Consider the following 22,646-nt stretch of genomic DNA (forward strand, 5'->3'; position numbering starts at 1 on the left):
TGGGTGATTTATCTCTTCTAATTTAGGTGTGCTCTCAGTTGTGAGAGAGAGCCTGTAAAAAATAGCCTCATTTAACTTCTGGGTCAGCTTTAATTTATGGAATAGCTGGTGCATCTACCAAACTATCTAGTTTGGTTTTAAATTCCTTAGCTGACAGAGAAAACTTTGTGCACACAAATCCTTTCTGCTACCTGATATCTGGGCCTTTTTTCCTTACAAGCAGAGTATGTTTTCTGTTGCTATTCTTTATTTTTAATGATTTTTTTTTCCCTGCCTGGGGACTGTTGCCAGCAGTGGTTCTGCAGAGCTGGGGGAGCCTGGGCTGGGCACAGGGGTGTGAGGGGCTGGGAGCAGCCCTTGCCCCTTCCCATGGGACCATCCCTCAGCACCACTGCACAGGCTGTGAATTCCTTCTCTCTGCCTGTCTCCAGTTACCCAGGGCTGAGATGGTGAAAGCAGGTGCAAAGTGACAGGGACAAAAATAGCAATTTCAACCACAGCTCCTAATGCAGCAGGGGGATCTCAGCTCCCCTCCCTCTCAGAGAACAGCTCCCCTTGTCCAAATCATCCCCAAATCCCAGCTCTTCTCTAAGCAGGCTCTTAAATGAGAGTTCTGCATGCACTGCAGGTGAGTGTTGGGACAAGGGAGGCCCTGGTTCCTGTTAAACTCCATTTCAACTCTCTCCAGCTTTGGCAGAGCAGACAGGACTGTGGTTTTGGAGCACTATGGAAGGGCAGCACTAAGAACTCCATATGAAACTCAGTTTCATTTTCCATTTGGAAAATAAATCCTTTTCTATCTCATTCTCTGATCCTCAGCTTCCAAATAACAAGCCATGTTATTGGCTTTAAAGCTTGAGGAAATAAGGGGTGAAAGATTGTAGAATTTTGTAGTTTGGCACCTTAAAACCCATCTCTTTCCACCCTTCCATGGGCAGGGACACCTTCCACTGCCCCAGGCTGCTCCAGGCCCCATCCAACGTGGCCTTGGACACTTCCACACTTCTCTGGGCACCCTGTGCCACCCTCACAGGAAAGAATTCCTTCCTAATGTCTGATCAGGGTGTGCATTTGAAAGTCTAGGTCAGATTTTCCCTGATATTTTGTCTCTTTGGATTTGAGCTTTTAACATTTTTTTCTTTAGGTTTCCCATAGGATGTAGACCCTGCCTCACTGCCTGCAAGAGCACACAGATGTCATTGATTAGAGAAGAACTTTAAGAAGTCATAACTAATATTTTGACAAAAAGCATTACTTACATGGAGACATTCTAAACAGAAATAAACTAAAATTTCCCTCTTCTAGTTATAGTAAAAATCTGAAGCCAAACAAACTAAACTTATTTTGGATATTCTGCTGTTTCCCTTGGTAACAGTCCTTATATGGACCAACAAAAATCTGGCTGTTGTTGACCTCCCCATTGCCACTTTCTGGTTCTTCCACATTGGCTGAAGGTTCAGGATTGAATTCAGAAAGGCTGGAGTGGATGGTTTACATAGAACAATAACAAAACTTCTGGCAGGCAATTTTAACCACCAATTTTAATTTGAAAATAATTGAATTGCTTGCTTTTCAAAATTTCTGTGGTTTGGGTTTTCTGTTGTAATGGAAAGTTTTGCACTTCTTTATGTCTAACTTGCAGTTGCATTGTGTGTAAGGACAAACTGAAATCTCCTTTAAAGGGTGCATATTGAACTCTAAAAATAACCCAGAGAGAAACCTGGCTTTGAACTTTTTTTAGACACGTTGCTGTGTAAGAAAATGATATTTCAAAAGATGTTCCCTTGGAAGAACATAAGGGCTTTGGTTTGGTCAGAATTTTGAAGAATTTGCCTTGGGAAGGAAGGTGTGTAATTACCTATGGGGTGCACAGGTGTGAGGAAAGCAGACAAGTTTGTGCATGATGGCAAAAGGTGCTGGATTTAAAAACAAACGGGATTTTTTTGAATCTTTTAGGGTATGGAGGTTTGGCTTCATTTGAACTGAATTGTATGTCTAGAATAGGGCAGAAGCAGTTGGACTTCCCTTGCTTTGAGTCATGTTTTCAGGCTTTCTTCTTGAAATCACAGTCAACTGAGGCATAGAATTAAAATGTTACAGTAAAAATCTCCGATTTTCACTTTCACTTTGGGACTCTTAGTTTAAAATATGAAGTGCAATAAAGGCACAGCTGTGCCCTGTACTTGTCAATCCTGTCAGTGCAATCATGACAGGAGTGCTCTGCCAACTTGGACCTGGGGAGAAATGACCAGGTATGTGCTCTGATAAAGTGAAATTCCTTCTCCAAAAATACCTATTTTAAAAGCTGATGTGGAGTGTCCTGAGAGAATGGAACGTGACTCTTCTGGTTTCTGCTGTAGCTGGGGGTTTCTCTGTCCCCAGTGGGTCTGGGGCACGGGGTGGGAGCCTGGACTCCCTTCCCGTTGACATTTTTCTGTTTCCTGCTTAAATAAACTCACAGGGTAAGTTCAGAACAAGGCAAAAATACCCTCTTACCTTCAGAAGTGGCTCTTGGTGCTTGCAGTGTGGCTGGAATGTCGTTTTCCTTTCTCATGGCTTGCTAAAGCACGACTCTGCTTTGGTCTGTGCCCGCTCCCTGATGCTCTTCTGCCTCTTCGCACATTGCAGGCTCCGCATGGCCTCTAGATGTCCCTCCTCATCCTCGCACAGCCCCAGCAGCAGGCAGTGCAAGAAATCCAGCTCCAGCTCATCCCACTTCTTCTAGGAATAGACCCCGGGCATGTCTGACCAAAGCAGGTACAGCTATGGATGATATTTTTGTCCCTGACGAAGGAGGAAATGATGAGGAGGGCTCCATCTTATCGAAAGGCTAATTCATTACTTTATTATACTGTATTATACTGTATTATTCTATACTATATTACACTATATACTTTATTATACTGTATTATTCTATATGATACTATATTATTCCATATTATATTACACTATATTACATTAATCTAAACTGAATCTGCCAAGCTCTCAACTCTGCACACACTGCACAGAATCTCGTCACTGTCAGCTGATGGGCTTGGGCAAATCAATGACCCAGCCCCAGGTATTGGTGAGGCTGAGCTGATTTTCTGTTGGTTTCAACAAGACACTGTTTTCTGCTTCTTCATTCTCCCATTAACTTTCAGATCATAATCTCCTTTATACTGATGGAACAGCTAAGGAACAGGATACTTTACATGTGTAAAGCTAAAGGTGACAATGAGTGCCAACAAAATTAAGACATTGCAGCTTTAAGTTTATTCTTTCTTAAAACCATTCAAAAAACAACATTTGAGGGAATAGTTGGTAAAATTCTGAGGTTTGCTATCTCCTGAATAATGGGGATGGTCGCTAATGAATGTTAATATCTCTAGCTGTCTCAGACCATTTAGTTGTGGTCCAAATCCAAGCAAAATTAAATCATGGGTGTCTCTTTGATGTACAGTGGTCACTGAAAGATTTGTCCTGCTTCCAGCTCCATAGAACATGGAACTGTGACTCCTTAAACTATTTCTGATTAAATTCCACTCTCTGTGTGTTTTCAGGTACCAGAGACTTCTGACTGGAAAAGGTGAGGTGAAGTAATCCTCAAGCATTTCCCTCTCCTGCTTTGCTCAGATGAGGTGAGATGGGTTCCTCAGCAGACAACGGGGACAGTGGCTTCTGCTGGAAGTGCTGATGTGCTTCTGTCATCCCAGCCTTCCTTGCAGGGGAGGGAGCACAGAGCAGGTTCCTGCCTCTCCAGAGAGTGCTGGGGACAGGGTGATCTCCCCCAGTGCATGGAGCCCACGTGCCAGCTTGGAGAACAGCCTGGAGAAGGGTTCAGGCATCTGCAGGCAAAGTACCCCTGCTCAGAGGGTGGGTGGCTCTGGGTGAGTTTCTCTTTCTGGGAGAACACAGAGGGTTTAACATACTATGCAATTAAATTCTCAAAAGACTGTTACATCCTTTTAGTTTCTGCTTTCCATCCTAACGGGTAAAGAACTGGGCATCCCACAAAAGGAGGAGTGGTAGGGTGTCCTGAGGTCTCCACATGGGAAGCCTGTGGGTACCCCAGGCTCCTGACTTTGTGCCATTAGCTTTAAGGGGCAGATGCTGTTGCTTCTGAAGTGCATCAGGACACGTGGTTTTTGTTACATGATCCCTGGGAAATGCACTGATAGCCCAGCTCCATGAAGGGACAAACATCCATTTCTCAAAAGCTGCCATACCTTGAGTTGCCAGTCTGGTACTGTTCAGAGCCAGGATTTATTTATTCATTTAGGGACAGTATCAAACACAGGTGTTGCTGTGCAGGATCAGGCCAGACTTGTCCTTAAACGTAACATTTGTCCTTAAATAGAGCACCTGTGTTTGTGTCTCTGGAACATGTGTTTGTTTTCAGGGGTGCTGAACAGAGGCCATCCCTGAGGACAGCCAGTAAAGACTAATTCCAGAAACACACAGGTCAGCTGATAAAATGCAGGGCAGAAAGGTCTCTTACCTCTTTCCTGTCCCCAGATGGGGTCAGTCACACCCAGCTGCATCATCTGCCAGTTCTGGGCAGAACTTCTGCCCCATTCACCCGTGAGGTGAAGGGTTCCTTCTGCCAGCACGTGATTTTCCATGATCCCTGCTAGTGTAGCATCCAGGTTTGGAACTTTTTAAGGAGGCCAAAGGGGTTGATTGTTGTACTTCCTTGTTGTTTCAGTCAGTTTATTCCTGTCCTTGACTTTGCACTCCACACAGATAAGCACAGATCTGTGTATGCACACGTTAGTTAGGAAGAAACAAGTGCCCGGTTGATATTCCTCCCCACCACCCTGAAAAAGTCAAAGAAAGGACCAATTTTATATATATATCTTCATATATAGATATATATATGACAGATAAAAATATATATGTATGGAATTGCTGAAAACAGTTAATTTTGTATAGTTTTGATGAAAATCAAATCATTCAAAATGAATAGAAAAGCTTTATAGAAGAAACACTGTTCACCATGAAAATGTTCTAGGTGCGTGTTGTTTGAGTTGGAAAGAAAAGGTTTGCAGGATCTTGTATTATCTCACCACAGATTTTTTGGATAAACCCCTCTTGGAGGCTTTCTAAGTGCAATTGTGGTTTGGGGGAAGGCTGAGAACTGGATGAGCCATAAAAATCTGCATCCCCTCCCATGCTGGAAGTTATGCTTCCAGTCCAGGATGTGAGACCCCTGAGATCCTTGTGCCATTGCTGGCTGCTCTGCCTCATTTCTGGGGTGGAGGGTCTCTAGGGTTTGTTCCCTTTGGAGTTTTTATCTAGCAGTAATCTCATAAAAAGAGATGTACTAATTGCAAACAAAGCTGGGATTTTTCACAGCAGCCTTGGAAGACTGAGAATCCCATTAGTCATCCAAACTAGTTGGAAGGGAGCATCCAGATCTGCTAGGCAGCTTGGTAAATTTTGGTCAAATAGCACAAAAAATTAATTTTCCTGGCTTTATGTCCATGTCCAAGCAGCTGGTGTGCACACACAGCTCTCTGATCAGTTTGTCTCCCTTTGGTGTTGCACGTTACCTTTTTATTTTCTCTCCACATTTTGTCCTTTCACTCATCAAGTAATTTTAGTATGGTAAACCCTGTTCTTTCAAACAGCAGTGTCTGGAGAGTACCTAAATCACTTGAAAGATGAGTATAAAGTGCTAATAAATCCAATATACTCTGGCTTAAAGCAGCAGTATTATTAGTTATTGATTGATTGATTGATTATGATTGATTGTCCCAGTGCAGTTTTGTAGGACACCTTGTCAAAGATCACAGTTAGTGTATAAATTATCACTTGAGGATCGTTGCTGAGGAAGAGTTTCCTTGCCATATAGCCCAAATACTGCTTTAAACAATCCTTTCTCCTCAGACCACTCAGCTTCCAGTCAGTTCAATTAAGGATGAGTTCTGGCATGGATGCTGCCCAGTTTAGTGCCTTTAAGGCATCCCTGTGAGGTTACCAGAGGCCACTTCTGTGCAATTTATTTTTGCTGCCTTTTTTAGAGTGTTATCAACTATAAAAACTGACATTCTCAAGGAGAGAAGTGTGTACATTGTTGTGATATAGGAACGTTTTTCCCAGAGAAATTCTGGTTTATCACACGAGCCTGTAAATATGTATTTACAATTTTAAAAGCACGTCTTTATGTCCCTGATTGTAAATGCTCTGTTTTTAAAGTTTTATAACATGTGACTCCACCAAGAGACCACAGCACACAGCTTTATATTGTACTGGTCTGTTTGAAGGGTCCATTACAGTCTGAGCTGTAGCAGAAAATTGTCCATGTCACCAACAAGAAATAACCCATGGTTGCACCAGATTTCATCATTTTTCTTCAGAAAAAAAATGCAGTTTTTCTGGGAGGGGGGTGGGGGGGATGATTTTTCTTGCAGAAAAAAAAGCATCAGTTCAAAATGATGTCATTTCTCTGGACCAGTGAGGAGACTTCATTCACAGTGAATTCAGGAAAAGTATGCCATCTTTTCCCAAGGCAGAATTTCACAGTTTTGCAGCAAATTTTTAACCTCCCCCGTGCCTGCTGATGAAACATGAAATTTTGCCCTTGACCAATATCACAAGTTCTTGTGAAAATTCAAGGAGAGGGTGGGGAAAAAGCTCAGGTTTTGCATGTAGAATTTACAAGGACAACGCTGGCAGCTCTGCAGTGCTCTCATGGCAGTGCTGGTACTGAGGAGTTTATTGAAAATAAACTCTGTGGAGATGTGGTGGGACCTGGTTTGTGCTGGGGCTCTGAATTGCCTTGGAGGACTGAAAGCTCTGTTGTCTGTCTGCCATGTAAAGAAAAAGAACAACAATAAATTAATGTGAAAAGCTGCATTATGGAAATATTTATTGCTATTTCAGCCAAGGAGGTCTTAAAAACGGAGACTGGCTGTGCTGTAGCTCTGAAACAGTGGAATGGTTTGGGGTTCTCCTGGTGGGTGGCGGGGGAGGAGGAAGGAGATGTGAGTGTCACCTTGGTCTGACAGGTTCAGTGCACACAGACAGGGATTCATTGTCCTGGCAGCTCCACCCCAGCTCTGCATGCTTGGAGCAGCAGCCCCTGAGCCCTTTGCAGCCCCTCTCCATCCCAATCCACCCCTCCTGCTGAGGTGTGTCAGCACTGTGGGGCTCCAAGGCTGCTCTGCCCAGCTGGGAGGGAAGTGTTTGAGCAGGGTGTGCAGTGGGAGGGCTGTTCTCCTCCTAGGAGTGCTCCCTGTTCCATAAACTGTGTGCCAGCACTGCACACTGAGACATTTTATGCTTTCTGCAGGGCCATTTGTCCCTTTCCATGGAATCCCAAAGTGGTTTGGGCTGGAGGGACCTTAAAGCTCATCCCATTTTCCCCCTGCCATGGGCAGGGACACCTTCCACTATCCCAGGGTGCTCCAAGCCCCGTCCAACCTGCACTGCCAGGGATGGGACAGCCACAGCTTTGTGCAACCAGAGCCTCACCACCCTCATTGTAAAAATCTTCTTTAAATCTGCTCTAGATGGAGCCTCCTTCAGTTGGAAACCCTGTAAGGGAATCACTGAGGGTGGTGGGCAGCCATCGTCACGGGTGCATTAATCCCATGCATCCCATCCTTAAAAACAACAGCAGGTACAAGAAATAGGTTTGGGAACAGCTGAATTATGTATATTAATATTAATTTCACATAGGCTAAAAATGGCTCTTTCACCCCAGAAAATCTGAAGGTTCCTTATGCATTATAAATCTGGTCTCTTAGAGAAAAGCCACTGCTGTCACTGTCGCCTGCCAGTGCCTGCAGCAGCCTGCCAGGCTGCCAGGCTCCTCTGGCACTGTCACAGCCTGTTTGGCTCTCAGGAAATGCCACCCAGTTTCAGGTGAGTTTGAAGGGATCTGATTGTGCTGAGCTGTCATTCTGTCCCTGAATAAGAACCTTGAGAAATATTCTTTAAATAGCTGCATGCTCCATTCTTCTGTCTGTGCTGTCACATCAAGCAGCACTAATTGCTCCTTTTTATAAGAGCTGTGGCTTTTTTGGGAGAAGGCTACACCCAAAAACAGATAAGGAGGATCACTTTCTCATCCTGAAGCTGCTGCCTGGAGGCTGCTCAGCTCTGTGTGTGTGGTGCTGGCAGAAGGATGCAGAGGACACGACACTGCCAGTGCCTGGATCCCCTCCCAAAGTCCCAGTCAGCAAAGCCAGGGGCTGCTGCAGTGTTTGGTGCCAGTGCTCCAAGGTAAATGCTCCAAGGTAAATGCTCCACCAAGGCTGTGGGACAGAGAGCTCAGGAGTGGGCACAGAGGAAATGAGTCCATCTGTGGTATTTGCTGGATCCCCAGGAGGAATTGATGCATCTGACTCCATGTTCTTAGAAGGCTAATGTTATATGTTATGTTATGTTATGTTATATTATATTATATTACATTATATTATATTATATTATGCTATACTAAAACTATACTAAAGAATAGAGAAAGGATACTTACAGAAGGCTACAAAGAATGATAATGAATCTTGTGGCTCTCTCTTCAGTCTGACACAGCCTGACCCTGATTGGTCATGAAGTTAAAACAATTCACATGAAACCAATGAAACAATCACCTGTTGGATAAACAATCGCCAAACACATTCCAAAGCAGCAAAACACAGGAGAAGCAAATGAGATAATATTGTTTCCCTTTTTCTCTGAGGGCTTTCAGCTTTCCAGGAGAAGAATCCTGGGCAAGGGGATTTTTCAGAAAATATGAATGTGACAGGGATGAGCTCAGCTGGAAGTGACAGCAGAGCAAGTTCTGCCCTGCTGCTCACAGATAAGCATCACTCACTCCCCAGTGAGGAAGAGGAGGGGCACTGACAGGTGCTGGGGTAGGGGACAATTTCATGCTGTGGTGTTGATGTGAGGGTCCCCAGGATGAGGTGAGAGATGAGAATCTGACTCCAAGTTCTTAGAAGGCTGATTTATATTATATTATATTATATTATATTATATTATATTATATTATATTATATTATTATTATATTATATTCTAAAACTATATTAAAGAAAGAGAAAGGAGACCTCAGAAGGCTGGAAAAGAATGATCATAAAAACTCGTGATAGACTCAGAGAGTTCTGACACAGCTGGCTGTGATTGGCCATTATTTAAAAACAATTCACATGCTGGGTAAACAATTCTCCAAATCACATTCCAGAGGAGCAAAACATGGAGAAGCTGAAGCTTCCCAGGAGAAGAAATCCTGGTGAAGGGATTTTCCATAAAATATCATGGTGACAATGCTGGGCTACATTTGGTTCCTCTCAGGCTTTGCAGCTGCCTTGGAAGAAGAAGGGGCATTTGTCTGAGAACAGTTCATATTATCTTAGATCTGAGATGCTAATGCAAATAGGGCCACTCCCCTTTTTGTACTGCTCTGCTAAGTTTTGGGTCACCTTGACTTCAGCAGCACTTTGCAGGGTTGGTTTGCTGTTAATCTTTTTGTCCTTGTGTGCCAGTGCCTGTGTGAAGGGCTGGGGAGGGGGATTAACTCCAGGCTCATCTCCTTGCCCAGAGTCAGCTCCTCTGGGCCTCTGCACTGCTCAGTGAAGCTCTGGGGAATGCACTGTGTGGGGACAGGCATTGCATCAGAAAATCTATACATAAAACATAGTGCTCATTATTAAACTCACATCTTGCCTTCTGCACATTGTATTTACTCTCTCATATATTGAATTTTCCTACAGATGGTGTGTTTAACTGACAGAACTGACAGACTCCCTGAGCTCCTTTCTTGGGTTCCTCTGTCAGGTTTACCTGGGCTGTACTGATTCAGGAATGTTTCCTAATTTGACCTTCAAGGGAAATGCTGCAGCACTCTGTCCTGGTAGATTCTCTGTCTGAGTTCAGCCTCTCTCTGGGCCCAGCACCAACTGATTAGGGTCCTTTCAGAGTTGGGATTTCTTTCCTACAAGGATATTTATATATTAATTAATCCATACTAAAGCCTTACTTTTGATAAACAACCCAAAATATTCCCTAAGTCCTTAAGGGTATTTTCTTTCTGCACCACTTACGTAATTTTCTTCTCTGCCTTCCAAACTTTTCTTTTTTCAGAAAGAATAAAACTCAACCAAACAAAATTGACTTTAAGCCAAGAGCTGCTGGAGATGTAATCTGAAGGAGGGCAGAAATGTGTTTAATTGCTGCTCTGATGCCAAACCTTAAGTGCTTTTCTTCAAAGTGAGTTCTACAAAACTCCATTTGCCTTGTATGACAGAGGCATCAGAACTGCAGAAACCTCCCAGAGCTGATGTCAGTGGTGTGGTCTGAGGAGGAATAATCACATTCACTCATCCCCATGCATCCCCATTCCAGCAGCCCTCCTTGTGACATTGCTGTCCTGGAAGAAAATGCAAAAATCCCGAGCTGCTATTTTTCCTGCCAGAGTCTCTGCCTTGCACCAGTGAAATGCTGATTTCTGACACAAGAAATAAGTTCTCACCTGCTACCATTCGTAGCCAATGACATCTCATTAAGGACAATTTCTGAATGTTTTTTCCTGAGCCCTCCCCCATTCCCAAATCCTTGCTGCAATGAACATTGTGAATAACCCCATTTCTCACACAGGCTGTTTCTGGAGCTGAGAAGTGCCACGGCAATGGAACGTCTGTTCTCATGATGTAATGAGTTTAACTGAGCTTCTTTCTCCCTTTCATGCATTTTCCTGTGCCACACTGTTGTGTGTTCAGTGGGATAATTGGGTAGGGAAGAGAAGGAGATTTGCACTGAGCTGCATTTTCCAAGGCTCTCTGTCCTGGTGTGACCTGTCCCTGTCCCTGCTGCCAGCACGGGCTGGGGGCTGCAGCTGCACAGAGCCCCCTGGAGCCCCACATCTCACAGAGAAAAGCAAGGCACAGAATATCCTTCCCAAGAATATTCTTATCTCTTTTGCTGTGCCTGTGTTTGTGCCAAATTAGAATGCAATATGGAGATTGTTCACCCAAAGTGATGGTGCTTTGTTTCTCTCAAGTTCAGAGAATGTGAAACCCAGAAATATTCTTGGGAAGGATTGTGCCTTGCTTTTCTCTGTGAAGAGAAATGTGGGGCTACAGCCCCCTAAGAGGCATTTTGGGGTCTCTGATCATCAGTGGGGAGCAAATAAACAGCTACAGCCTCCTGAAATGGCCTGGGGAGATCTCTCAGCAGTCACTCCAGGGCAAGGGCCAATAAAGGTGCATTAGATGGACTTTTCCTGGCACTTGGCTGATGGAAATTCAGCTGTGGAGTTTTTAAAGTGCTTGTGTTGCAGCATCGGGGTGAGTGGAATGAGGGATTTGTCTTTACAAACCAGCTGTGGGTCTGCTGGTAGATAAAACCAGCACTGGGACATAAAAGAAACAATGGGAAGGATCCCACTGATCCATCCATTAATGAATGGAAAAAGAGATTTGCCTTTACAAATAAACTTTAGGTTTGCTGATAAATGAAATTAGACATTGAAAGATGAAAGAAACAATGGGGTAGAAAAACCCCTAAATTCCATAAGAATTAAAAATTAAAAGGGAGGGTTATACATTGGAGGGAAATCTTTGGGATCAGGTGTTTTGAGAAGTCTGAACCTCTCAAGTGCCTCAGCCAATGGGGAAAGAGAGAAGGGAAATGTGGCTGGGAAATTGGGATAAAAAGGAGGCTGCATCCTCCAAAAACTGGAGAGATTGAGGGGAATGCCCCATGGCCTCTGCCTTGATTGGAATAAAGCCAAAGGACTCCTCTGTCTCCTTTTTGGACATAAACCTCTGGTGTTTGTGGATTAATTTTCCTGACATGGGTAAATCTGCTCATGAGCAAACCTGGCTCCAGCAGTGGAGTCCTTTGCAGAAAAAGCTCCCACTCAGTGAGGGTTTGGGGTTAATTTCCCTCTCCTTTCACCTTCCTCCCACACTTCCAGGGCATTGAGTCCATAGATTTCATTCACTGTGTGCAAACACAGCTCCTCTAAATTCAGCATCTCAAAAAGGGGCACATTATTCTCATTAGTCCTAACACTCATTTATCTCCTTTTCACCTAGAGAGAGAAGCTTTGAGTCAGGTTATGTGTTCTGTTATTCTGTTTGTTGTTATTTTCTGTGCTGCAGCTGATGGAGCTCACAATGGCAGCAGCAGAACTGGGGGCACCTTAAGGAACCTTGTACAAACGAAACAAATCCCAGGTGTTGTGGTGAGCACAGAAACCCAGAGGAGGAAATCTGGCACTGGATGATGTGTGGAACTCAGCACAGCAGCACAGGTGTCAGCTGTGAGGGAAATCCAGGTGAGCTGCAGTGAGGTGGAAAATGTCATTTCTGTACCTCAGGGAGGGTCATTTCTTAGGAACAAAATGTGCTGAGCTGAAGTGAGCAACCCTTGGAGTGTGTCCAGAGGGAAGGGAAGGCACTGCTGGGCTCCTCTGCTCTGGAGCTGCTCCAGGGTCTCCAGGAGAGAGGGTGGTGATGCTGAGCAGGGACACGTCAGGAAAATTAATCCACAAACAGCAGAGGTTCATATCCAAAAAGGAGACAGAGGAGTCCTTTGGCTTTATTCCAATAAAGGCAGAGGCCATGGGGCATTCCCTCAATCTCTCCAGTTTTTGGAGGACACAGCCTCCTTTTTATCCCAATTTCCCAGCCACATTTCCCTTCTCTCTTTCCCCATTGGCTGAGGTACTTGAGAGGTTCAGACTTCCCAAAACACCTGATCCCAAAGATTGCCCTCTATTGTATAGCCCTCCCTTTTAATTTTTAATTCTTATGGAATTTAGGGGTTTTTCTTCCCCATTGTTTCTTTCATCTTTCAATGTGCAATTTCATTTATCAGCAAACCTATAGTTTATTTGTAAAGGCAAATCTCTTTTTCCATTCATTAATGGATGGATCAGTGGGATCCTTCCCATTGTTTCTTTTATGTCCCAGTGCTGGTTTTATCTACCAGCAGACCCACAGCTGGTTTGGAAAGACAAATCCACTGTTCCTCTCAGACACAACTCCCAGACCAGCCCAAACAAGAAGGCTTTTCCTGCTTTCTGGTTTCTGGGGCTGTGGGCTGGTTGGGTGCAGAGGCTGTGAGCAGTGGTGTGGAATGGAGCATGGCCTCTTGTGTTGTGTAACTCTGTGCTGGGCTGGACATGGAGCCCACGGGGAGCTTGGAACCCCAGGAGCTCCTCCCAAAATCCCTCTGCAAATCCAACAGCAAACAAACAGCCTTTGACAGCAAACAGCCTTTGACAGCAAACAGCCTTTGACAGCAAACAGCCTTTGACAGCTCCCCACTTGATTCCTTCTCATCCCCAGAGTGCCCCTCCCTCCAGTGACCAAGTCCTCAGCATCTGCAGCAGACAGGTTGCCTGAGATTATTTTGGTGGTTTGGAACCTCCAATGCACTCTCCCAATGCGCAATGGAATTGGGGAGAAGGAAAAATACATCTGTGAGCTCATCTGCAACTCTAAAACTCCTGATGTCTTGAGGCTGGCAAAGTTTTGCCAAGGAAATAAGGATTTACAGGTAGCCTCTTGCATAATTTCCTTTTTTTTTTTTTTTTTTTTTTTTACTGTTTCAGAGCTGGATGCTGCTCTGCAGTGGGTTCTGCAGAGAAGTTACCAAACAGCTCTGGGAGGATTTCATGTGACCTGGCCAGGGAGAGCAACAGGCACAGTTAGGGAGGAAGAAAGCAGCCACGGGAATAAATGTTGAAGATATATGGACCAAATGGCCCAAGTTTTGGTTTCCTCCATGTGGTAGACAGGAAGATCAGGTTGAATCTCCTGTTTGTGTGAGGGCAGAGATTGTTCCTGTGTCTTTAGTGAAATAAACATGCAAAGTAGTCTCTGGACTGTTTGTTTGGATTCTGCCAAAGATAATCTGAGCCTAAAATCATATAAATCATAGAATCCTAGCCCAGTTAAAGGATGCTTTAAAGGGTATCTAGTCCCTGCCATGAGAGGGACATCTCCAGCCTCATTAGAGTGCTCAGAGCCCCATCCAGCCTGACCTTCAATGCTTACAGGGATGGGGCACCACAGCTCTCTGGGCAACCCCTGCCAGGGCTTCTCCACCCTCACTGTAAAATATTTGTTCCTTAAATTGATGTAATATCTGAGGGAGTAAACACAACACACCGACCCAGCTGGGATTTTGTGGACAGCTCCCGGCTGGGTTCTCACCCTGTGTGTGCAGCGATGCTGCCCCAGGAGCTGCTGCGGCACAGACCACGAGATGTGACTTCAGTTCCCTCCGCTCGGAATTTTCCAGGTGTTCCCGGCCCCTCTCTGCCTCCTTGGGCTGCGGGAAGGGGCTGCGGTCAGCCCTGTGCTCCTGCAGGAACCTCTCATTCTCATTCTCTGCCCTGGGCTTTCTGCTGCTGCAGTCTGACAGCAGATTTTCTCATTCCCAGCCGGCTCACCGTGTGTTTTCCTAACCACGCGGGAACCTTTCTTCCCAGCAGACTTCCCCAAAAAAAGCTCCGCTGACTCACGGACCACAGATTCACGCAGCGCTCCCGGAGCCAGCATCCTTTGCATTGGCAGGGGGAGCTTTTCAAAGAGAGATGAATCAGCGCTGTCAGACTTTGCTGGGAGTTAACTCTTGGCCCCTTTTCCCTGGAAACAGCCCTGCCTGGTGCTTACACTGAAGGAATTCCAGCCAGGCATCCTTGCGGGATGGGCACCGCGGGCAGGTTTGGCAGCCGGTGCTCTCCCCTGTCCCTGGAGCATCCCGCGGGCAGGAGGGGGTTAAGGTAGGCGGGAAGGGGTTAAGGCAGCCAGGGGAAGGGGTTAAGGCAGCCGGCTCGTTGTTCCCTGCTGGAGTTCCCACCGCCTTCAGAGCGCTCCGGGAGCAGCCGCTGCATGCGGGCAGAGGGAGGAGGGCCGGGCGGGCACTGCAGCAGGGCACAGGATGTTATTTAACGTGGCTCCAGTCTCCTCCCCCTCGCCAGTGAGGCTGGGGGAAGGGGGGAGCGGGCTGGAGGGAAGGGACGAGCGGCGGGGGTGATGCCGAGAGCCCCCGAGCCCGGCCCGGCCCGGCCGGTGCCGCCCGCGGCTGCCTCCGCTGGAATCCTCCCCTGAAAACCTGCCCTGAGCTCCTGAGGGGCAGCTGGGGCTCCGAGCCCTGCGGAGGAGGATTCCCGGTGCTCCGGCATCCCCGGTGCCCTCACAGCGGACGGGCTGGAAGGACGGAGCCTCCGCATCCCCACGGGAGAATTCCCGTGCTCCTGAGGGGCAGCTCGGCTTCCTGAGGGGCAGCTCGGCTTCCTGAGGGGCAGCTGGAGCTCCCGAGGGGCAGCTCGGCTTCCTGAGGGGCAGCTGGAGCTCCCGAGGGGCAGCTGGGGCTCCGAGGCCTGCGGAGGAGGATCCCCGGTGCTCCGGCATCCCCGGTGCCCTCACAGCGGACGGGCTGGAAGGACCGAGGCTCCGCAACCCCTCAGGAGAATTCCCGTGCTCCGGAGATGTGTCCGAGCTCACGGACAAGGTAGGGCTGGGCTTGGATATTCAGGAGAAGGAAGAGCCTCAGGACTTTGCTGTGACCATGGCAGATACCCCAGAAGGGGCCGATCCTCAGTGCCCGGCTCTAATTCGTGCCTGAAGCCGCCAGACCTGCCCAGGACGCGCCAGAACCTCCCGGGAGAGGCACGGAGCTTTGGATTTCTCCATGAAAATACTGCTGGCGCTCAGCTGAAAACGTGTGCTGATCCTCTCCCCTGAAAGGGGCAGCACCGTTCCTCCCTGGGTGTCTCCTCCTGCCCCGAGGATCCGTGGGGGACAGCAGGGCTGGGAGCTCCGGGCTCTGCCCCATGACCAACACTCAGCTCTGCAGGGAAGCCATGGACTCCCCCCCGGCCTCCTCCAGCCCTGCTGCAGGGCCTGTCACCTTCTCCCAAGTTTTTGGGCAGCAGTGCCAGCTCATGGAAGCAGGTAAGAGGGGAACGTGCCCACCTCCGTGTCATCCTACATCCCACGTCCTGGTTTGTCATGTCCCTGCTGTCCCTTTCCTGCTCTGTTTCCCGAGGTCCTCCCTAAAATCTGGTGTTTTCCAAAGGGAAGATTGGGGTGACCCCTTTTGCAATCGAACAATTTGGCCTTGACTACCCTGAAACCACTCAAAAGCTTTGTGCCCAATTATTTACAGACAGCAAGGGGTGGGATGGCCCTGTGGGTTTGGGTTAACCTGGGCTGGAACAAGCTGCTCTTTCTGTCCTTGCTCTGTTTCCCAAGTTCTTCCCTAAAATCTGACGTTTTGCATTGGGAAAATTGGGGTGTGACCCCTTTTGCATTTGAGCACAGGCCTCCACTACCCCTGAAACCACTCAAAAGCTTTGTGCCCAATTATTTACAAACAGGAGCAAGAGCTGGGATGGCCCTGTGGGTTTGGGTTAACCTGGGCTGGAACAAGCTGCTCTTCCTCTGCTGCTGGAAGTTCTGTTTGGGTGTGAGCAAAACGTGTGTGGTGATTTCTGCATTTCAAAACAATGACATTTTAAGTGGAGCTGATTTGCTGCTTTGGAGGGCAATTGCTGCAGCCTGTGAATATCTGCTTTGGTATTCAGCTCTGTGAAGGACAAAGTGGGGTTTTTTTCATGGCTTTCCCTGGCTGTTTGTGTTACTGTAGCACCCAGAAGCTCTGCTCCTTTTCCCAGGTGTTTTCATACATTTCTAACTCTCTGCAGATGGGCCTGGTTATTTCTTATCTGTGCTTTTTGGCTCTTAAGTAGGTGGTGTGTGACATGACTAATCCCAAATTTTCCATGTTTGCCTCTTGCTTCTCACAGGTGCTCTGAAGCACCAATCCCTGAGGTGCCCCAGAGCTGTGCACTCACATCCTCCTCCATATCTTCTTCCCCAAATTTAACAGATTGGATAAGGAATTTTACAAGATTTACTCCTGTTTTCCTATCCCTGCTGGCAGGTAGAGGAAGGATGTGTTTGTTTACTTAGGGCCATGGATAAACCTGGGTTTCTGCAGTGATGCAATAACAGCACTCGTTCTGAATTTTTAGAGCTTGTTTTTCTCAGATCTAGTGGTACTTTCTTATTACTGTTTGTGCTGGTATAGGTATTGTGGCAAATTTATCCTGCAAACTGTCCCATCCTATTTCCTTCTGTTTTCTCTCTCTTCTAGTCGCCAGTTCTGTGTTTGGGTTGTATGTTTAATGTGGTGACATTAAAAATAGTGTGTATTAGTTTCCTGCATGTCTCTGTGGGACTTCTGCTCTGCCTCTTGAACTTTCACAGGTAGAGCTGGCAGGATGACTCATTAGGTGACTAATTAGCTGACTGCTACTCAGTTAATCAAGTTTGAGATCATGCTGCTGCCTCCAAGAAAATGTCAGGCAGCTCTTTAAGAGGGTTTGGTCTTAAACTTTCCTATTCCATGTGCTGGGATCAGTCCAAAGGCTGTGGATCCATTGTGTCAGGTCTTACCCAAAGAAGAGATGCAGGAGAAAGCTCTGATCCTGGGTGAGCAGTTTGTTTCCCAAATTAGCAAGGTGGGAAAACACAGGTGGTAGGTTTAGTTTGGTTTGTTTTCCTTTCCCTTTCTTAGAGGGAAATGCCCCCAAAAGGAAACCTGGGACTTCTGGGTTTTCAAATTCCACATTAGTCAGTCAAGCAGACTGGCTGGTGGATCACCTTGGGAGGATTTTCTGGATGTTTCCTCAGGCAGGAGGTGAGATGCAATGCAAGGATGGGTGTCCAAAGGGATTTCAGTAGATCTTGTGTGTTCCTGTGAGTGTTCTCTCCTCACAGCAATGGCCAGACACACTGAGCACTCCTGAAAGCACAACTTCAGCTGCAGGGGCTGGGTCTGGGGCTGTGCTCATGGCCATGGGCAGGAAGGGAGCCCTGGGGCTGTGGGAGCAGTCACAGGTTTGGGACACCCAGCTCTGGGTCCTTACATGTGAAAAACCCCAGTCACTTGTTTTTAAATTTTTAAAGTTTAATAGTAATAAAATGGTTATAAAATAGTAATATAATTAGAGTAATAAAAATGTGCGCAATTTGGATTAGGACAATATGAGACAACAGTAACAAAGAGTTACAGACAGTCTGGGTACCTCTTTCTGGGCAGCACGAGCCCAGAAAAAGGACCCACGTTAACAGAGGATTAACCCTTAAAAACAGCAGCCTGTTGCATATTCATACACCTCACACATGATGCATAAATTCCATCCAAACACAGGATTCTGTCTGGGCAGTGTCAGCTTCTTCCTCTGAATCCTAATGGTGTCTTCAGGGCTGAGCAAGGCAGGGAGAAGTTCATTTCTTCTGAAAAGGGAGCAATAAATTCTCTTTCTCTGAAAGATTCAGGTGTCCTGTGGCTGCTATCTCACTGTGAGTCCTTTCTTTTAAAAAAATCTTACATAGCATAGTTTCTATTTTAATATTTTGTTATAACCTAAAACTATATTTAACGCACTACTTAAGAAAATTAATAGAGCATAACTTTCTAACATAACACATATAACATTCATTTTAATATTTGCAAAAAGCCAATAAAAAATCCACATTTTTCACACTTGTGTCCTGTGTCACTGAGCTGGCATTTGGGACAGGGCCACAAAAGGTCTCAGTGTCGAGCAGGGCTGTGTAAAAGCCTTTACAAACCATAAAACCTGATCTTGTCCCTGTGATCCCCTCATCAACAATCTCTGAGGAGCTGTGAGGAGCCAAGTTCTGACCCAAACAGTCCAAATCTCACTGGAAACATTTGTGGATACCCAGTACCACATCATTGTCACTGGTGGCATTTGGGCTCCTTATTAACACTGGGATGTGCTTGAATGAGAAAGGTGCTGGCCTTAATTAAATGTCAGATTTTGTGCCTGGAGAATTGCTGAGCCTGAGATAGATCACAGCTTGACAGCACTCTCTGATGCACCACCTGCCATGGGCCTGTGGCTTTTAGAGCTCCTGTGCTGTGAGGACGTTTCTCCTCCAAAAGTACACGTGAGGAGAGCTGGGCTCTGCTTGCACAACGTGCTCCAGGTTGTGTGGAGCATTTCCTGCTCTTGATGGAGAAAGCAGGGGGTTGTGGTGCTGCAAACACATCCCTTCTCCCAGTGCTGCTCTCCAGTAACTTACCTGAAAACCAAATACTGAGTGTTTGGAGGTCAGCTTTCCCCTTACCAGCTGCACCTCCTCTCCATTGATAAAAGCTCTGTAAAATTGGGGCTTTTGGGCAGCTGATCCTGCACAGTTGGCTGATTGATTATTCCTGGCCAGCTTATGGAGATCTCTGATTATTCCTGGCCAGCTTATGGAGATCTCTGCAGTCACAGAACCAGCCTGTGAGTGTGCTGGCAGCCCTGCGTGCCCTTTGCACAGCTCCTCGCTCTGTGTTTCACCTCTGGAGCAGCATTTGCTGGCACAGCACAGGGGATGCTCTTGGGAAAGTCATTTTTCTGCCTTCCCATTCTATCCTGTTGCCCCCTTCCTCACCAGTTTACAACAGCTCCATGACTTGCTCCTGGTGCTCACCTGGGTGTCTATTGGGGAGTGCAGGGAGCAGTGGGGATGGGAGGGCTGCAGCTGGCTGAGCTCCCTGCTTGGAGAGCTCCCTCACAAAACTCCAGTTTCCCTGTTGGATTAAGGTTTTTTCTGACCCAGAGACGGGCAGCTGAGAGGCATTTTAAAAACTTTTATTCCATTTTCAGGCTCATGTGAAGGGTGAGACAATACAGATGTTATAATTCTATTTCCCAAGGCAGCAAATCCTTGCTGTTGCAGGAATTAAATTTGGCTGATGCCTGAAGGATCTGTCAGTGCCACTGGGGACATGGTCACCTTTAGAGGGAGTGTAATTTCCAAAGAGAGGCTGTAATTCCTGCCTGGCATCACTCAGGGAATAAGATTTCTGGTTTTCTTGGCAAGCCATGCAGGGTGAGTGATGTTTTGCCTTTTCCAGCCCAGCTCCAAGGCTGGTGATTTCCAAAAGGAGTAACTGGGAAAGAGGCTTCATGGTCCCATCCAAAATCTCCTGATCTCAGAGGAAATTCCTGCCTGCCAGGCAGTGCTGGGGGGTCTTTCTTGCTTGAAGCACGGATTTAAATCTGGCACAGGTTCATGCTGTAAATATTGCTAATACCCAAATGAAAGACTCCAGTTGTTCATTTTAGAAAGAAAATTGTTTAAAAGTCTGAAGGATTTATGATTGTCACAGCCACACTTTTACAATGGGGGTTACCAAGAATTTGAAGAGTATTTCCCATCTGATCTCTCATGAAATATTGAATATATGGAGTGAGGCCTGATCTCCAGGAGAGCTGAGTGTTCTCTGAAAGAATTTGGCTTCACAGAGAAACCATTTATGTTATACATGGCCAAATTCCAAGCAATTTGTTTGGTGTGTTGCAGTTTTCTGGATTTACAGCCATGCATTATTCTCTGACTCACTGCTCCATTCGATTAATTTCCATTTTTCATCCATTCCTTGGCTCTCAGATGCTGCTGATTTGTTAGGCTCACAATATTTTTTTCTTTATATCTTGCCAGTTAATTTTCCATTGGTTATGAAATAAGGAACTTGATTCAAAATGTGACCAGAATGAACAAGAAAGTAATTTGAAAATCATCCAGAACTCAGGATTTTGCAGTGAATCTCTTCCCTATTATATTTCCATTGCATATATATTATCCATTACATGCATTCTGTGTTCCACTTTGGCTGCTCCCCTAATGGATGTGAGTTTGGTTTGGCTGCCCTCTCCCAGCAGAAAATTAAAGATAAAAATGATATTAAAAATATTTAAAATATTAAAAATAGTAAATATTAATATAAAATAAATAATATATATTAATATATTAAATATTAATATAAAATATTAAAAATTACAAATTAATGATAAAAATTCTTAGGAGTTCTTCTATGGAAATTAATGTCATGTGGCTCAAAGCTTTTGACTTTCTTCCCCCAGATCTGTAGTTTCTAGCTCTTGATCCAGCTCCTCTCAAGGGGAATGTGAGGTGAGATTGATGTGCCATTACCTAAGCAAAATATTTCTCATGCAGCATGAAATCCCTGGAGTCTCATCTGGTCTGGCATCTTTTGCAAAGATTCTGTTTTGCAAACAAAGCATGGAATATGCAACATAGAATTCCTTCATCTGGTGCTTGAAAATGGTTTTCAACAAACAGAACAGTATTTTAAAAAGACCTGCTCTGTACCCCCTGACTTGGGTGAAGGTTTGCTCAGGAGCTGGGCTCCTTGAAGCATTTCAAAGCTGATGGGCTTTAGTTCTGAAAAAGTGATTAATGGGAAAATTTCAGCCCCTGATTTCCTAGCAGGAAATCTCTGACCTTCTAAACTGAGCCTTAGATGAACATTTACCAGCTGGGCTCTCTTTATTTTGTGCCTTTTAGTCCCATGTGCATTTTTCCATTATTTTAATTAAACAGCAACCAAACAGGATCTGCTTTCAAACCATTTACTTGGAGCTGAGGCAAAGCAGAGGGGATGCAGCTTCACCTTCTCCCCAAACGCTGAGTTTGGCAGTGCCTGTCAGGGTGGATGACCCAGAACCCCAGACTGGTTTGGGCTGGGAGGGACTTTAAACCCAGCTTGTTCTGTCAGCCTGGCATTTTCTGAGAAATCCTCTTTGCCCAGGATTCTTCTCCTGGGAAGATGAGAAGCCTCAGCTGCTCCTGTGTTTGCTGCTTTGGAATGTGGCTTGGACATTGTTTACCAACAGGGAATGTCTGATTGGTTCCATGTGAATTATTTTTATTAATGACCAATCACCATCAGCTGTGCTGGACTCTGAGGAGTCAGTCAGGAGTTTTTCATGCTCATTCTTGTTAAACCTTCTGATGTATCCTTTCCCTTTCTTTAGTATAGTTTTAGGATAGCATTCTTTTAATATAACATAAAACATTATAACACAACACATAATACATAAAACATACATAACATAATACATAAAACATATATAACATATAACACATAATATATAACACATAATTAATATAATATAATTATCATACAATAATAAATCAGCCTTCTAAGAACATGGAGTCAGATCCTCATCTCTCACCTCATCCTGGGGACCCTCACAAACCCCACAGTTCTCCAGCCCTGCCATGGGCAGGGACTCCTTCCCCTCTCCCAGGCTGCTCCAACCCCATCCTACCAGGCCTTGCACACTTCCAGGGATGGATTAATTTCTGCTGCTGGGTTTTCTGAATTCCAACACTTTGTGAGCTCAGGCTCCAGCTCCCAGAGCAAAGCTTTAGTGGCAGCTCTCCTTGCCTCCTGTGGCCAGCAGCAGCAAACAGTCAGCATGAAACTTGCTTGGATCAGTTGGTTTGGGGCCACACAGGACCAGGGCTGGGAGTGTTCTCTGGCACTTGGAGCATCAGGTTTCCTACGTGCATTAGTCAGTGATAAATCTTTCATGGTAACAAGCTGTTTCATTTGCTCTCCCAGGAGAGGAGGGGGTGTGTGTGGATGCCAGAGATGTTTGCAGCAGCCTGGTTCAATTACTGTGCCTCAGGTTAGATTAACTACTTTTGGGAACATAAGGAACTGGAGCAGGTGTCAGGTGGGTGAAGTGAGATTAATTTGGTGATCCCAAAGAGTCTGGGCCTCCTGGCTGGGGAACCACTGACCTGCTAAGGTGAGGCATCACTGACTTGATGATTGGTCATAGAATCATGGAATGGTTTGGGTTGGA

At 45.8% G+C, this 22,646-nt stretch overlaps 2 protein-coding genes across 5 annotated transcripts in view; both read left to right on the forward strand.

The window, feature by feature from the left end:
* Positions 1-6,840, forward strand: part of PRDM2 (PR/SET domain 2) — a 65,139-nt gene extending 58,299 nt beyond the window's left edge. For 2 of the 3 annotated variants that reach the window (XM_066564232.1, XM_066564233.1), the window contains 2 exons: positions 2,629-2,757; positions 3,543-6,840. In XM_066564232.1, the coding sequence (XP_066420329.1) occupies positions 2,629-2,725 (97 nt within the window). In that variant the 3' untranslated portion in view covers positions 2,726-2,757; positions 3,543-6,840. The remainder of the gene's footprint in view (positions 1-2,628; positions 2,758-3,542) is intronic. The other variant, XR_010784887.1, reaches the window with a different exon arrangement.
* An 8,147-nt stretch (positions 6,841-14,987) lies between these two features.
* KAZN (kazrin, periplakin interacting protein) overlaps positions 14,988-22,646 on the forward strand; it is a 226,997-nt gene continuing 219,338 nt past the window's right edge. For both annotated transcript variants that reach the window (XM_066563881.1, XM_066563882.1), the window contains exon 1: positions 14,988-15,894. In XM_066563881.1, coding sequence (XP_066419978.1) covers positions 15,774-15,894 — 121 coding nt within the window. In that variant the 5' untranslated portion in view covers positions 14,988-15,773. The remainder of the gene's footprint in view (positions 15,895-22,646) is intronic.

This window comes from Molothrus aeneus, chromosome 21 (assembly GCF_037042795.1).
Source record: "Molothrus aeneus isolate 106 chromosome 21, BPBGC_Maene_1.0, whole genome shotgun sequence".
NCBI lineage: Eukaryota > Metazoa > Chordata > Aves > Passeriformes > Icteridae > Molothrus > Molothrus aeneus.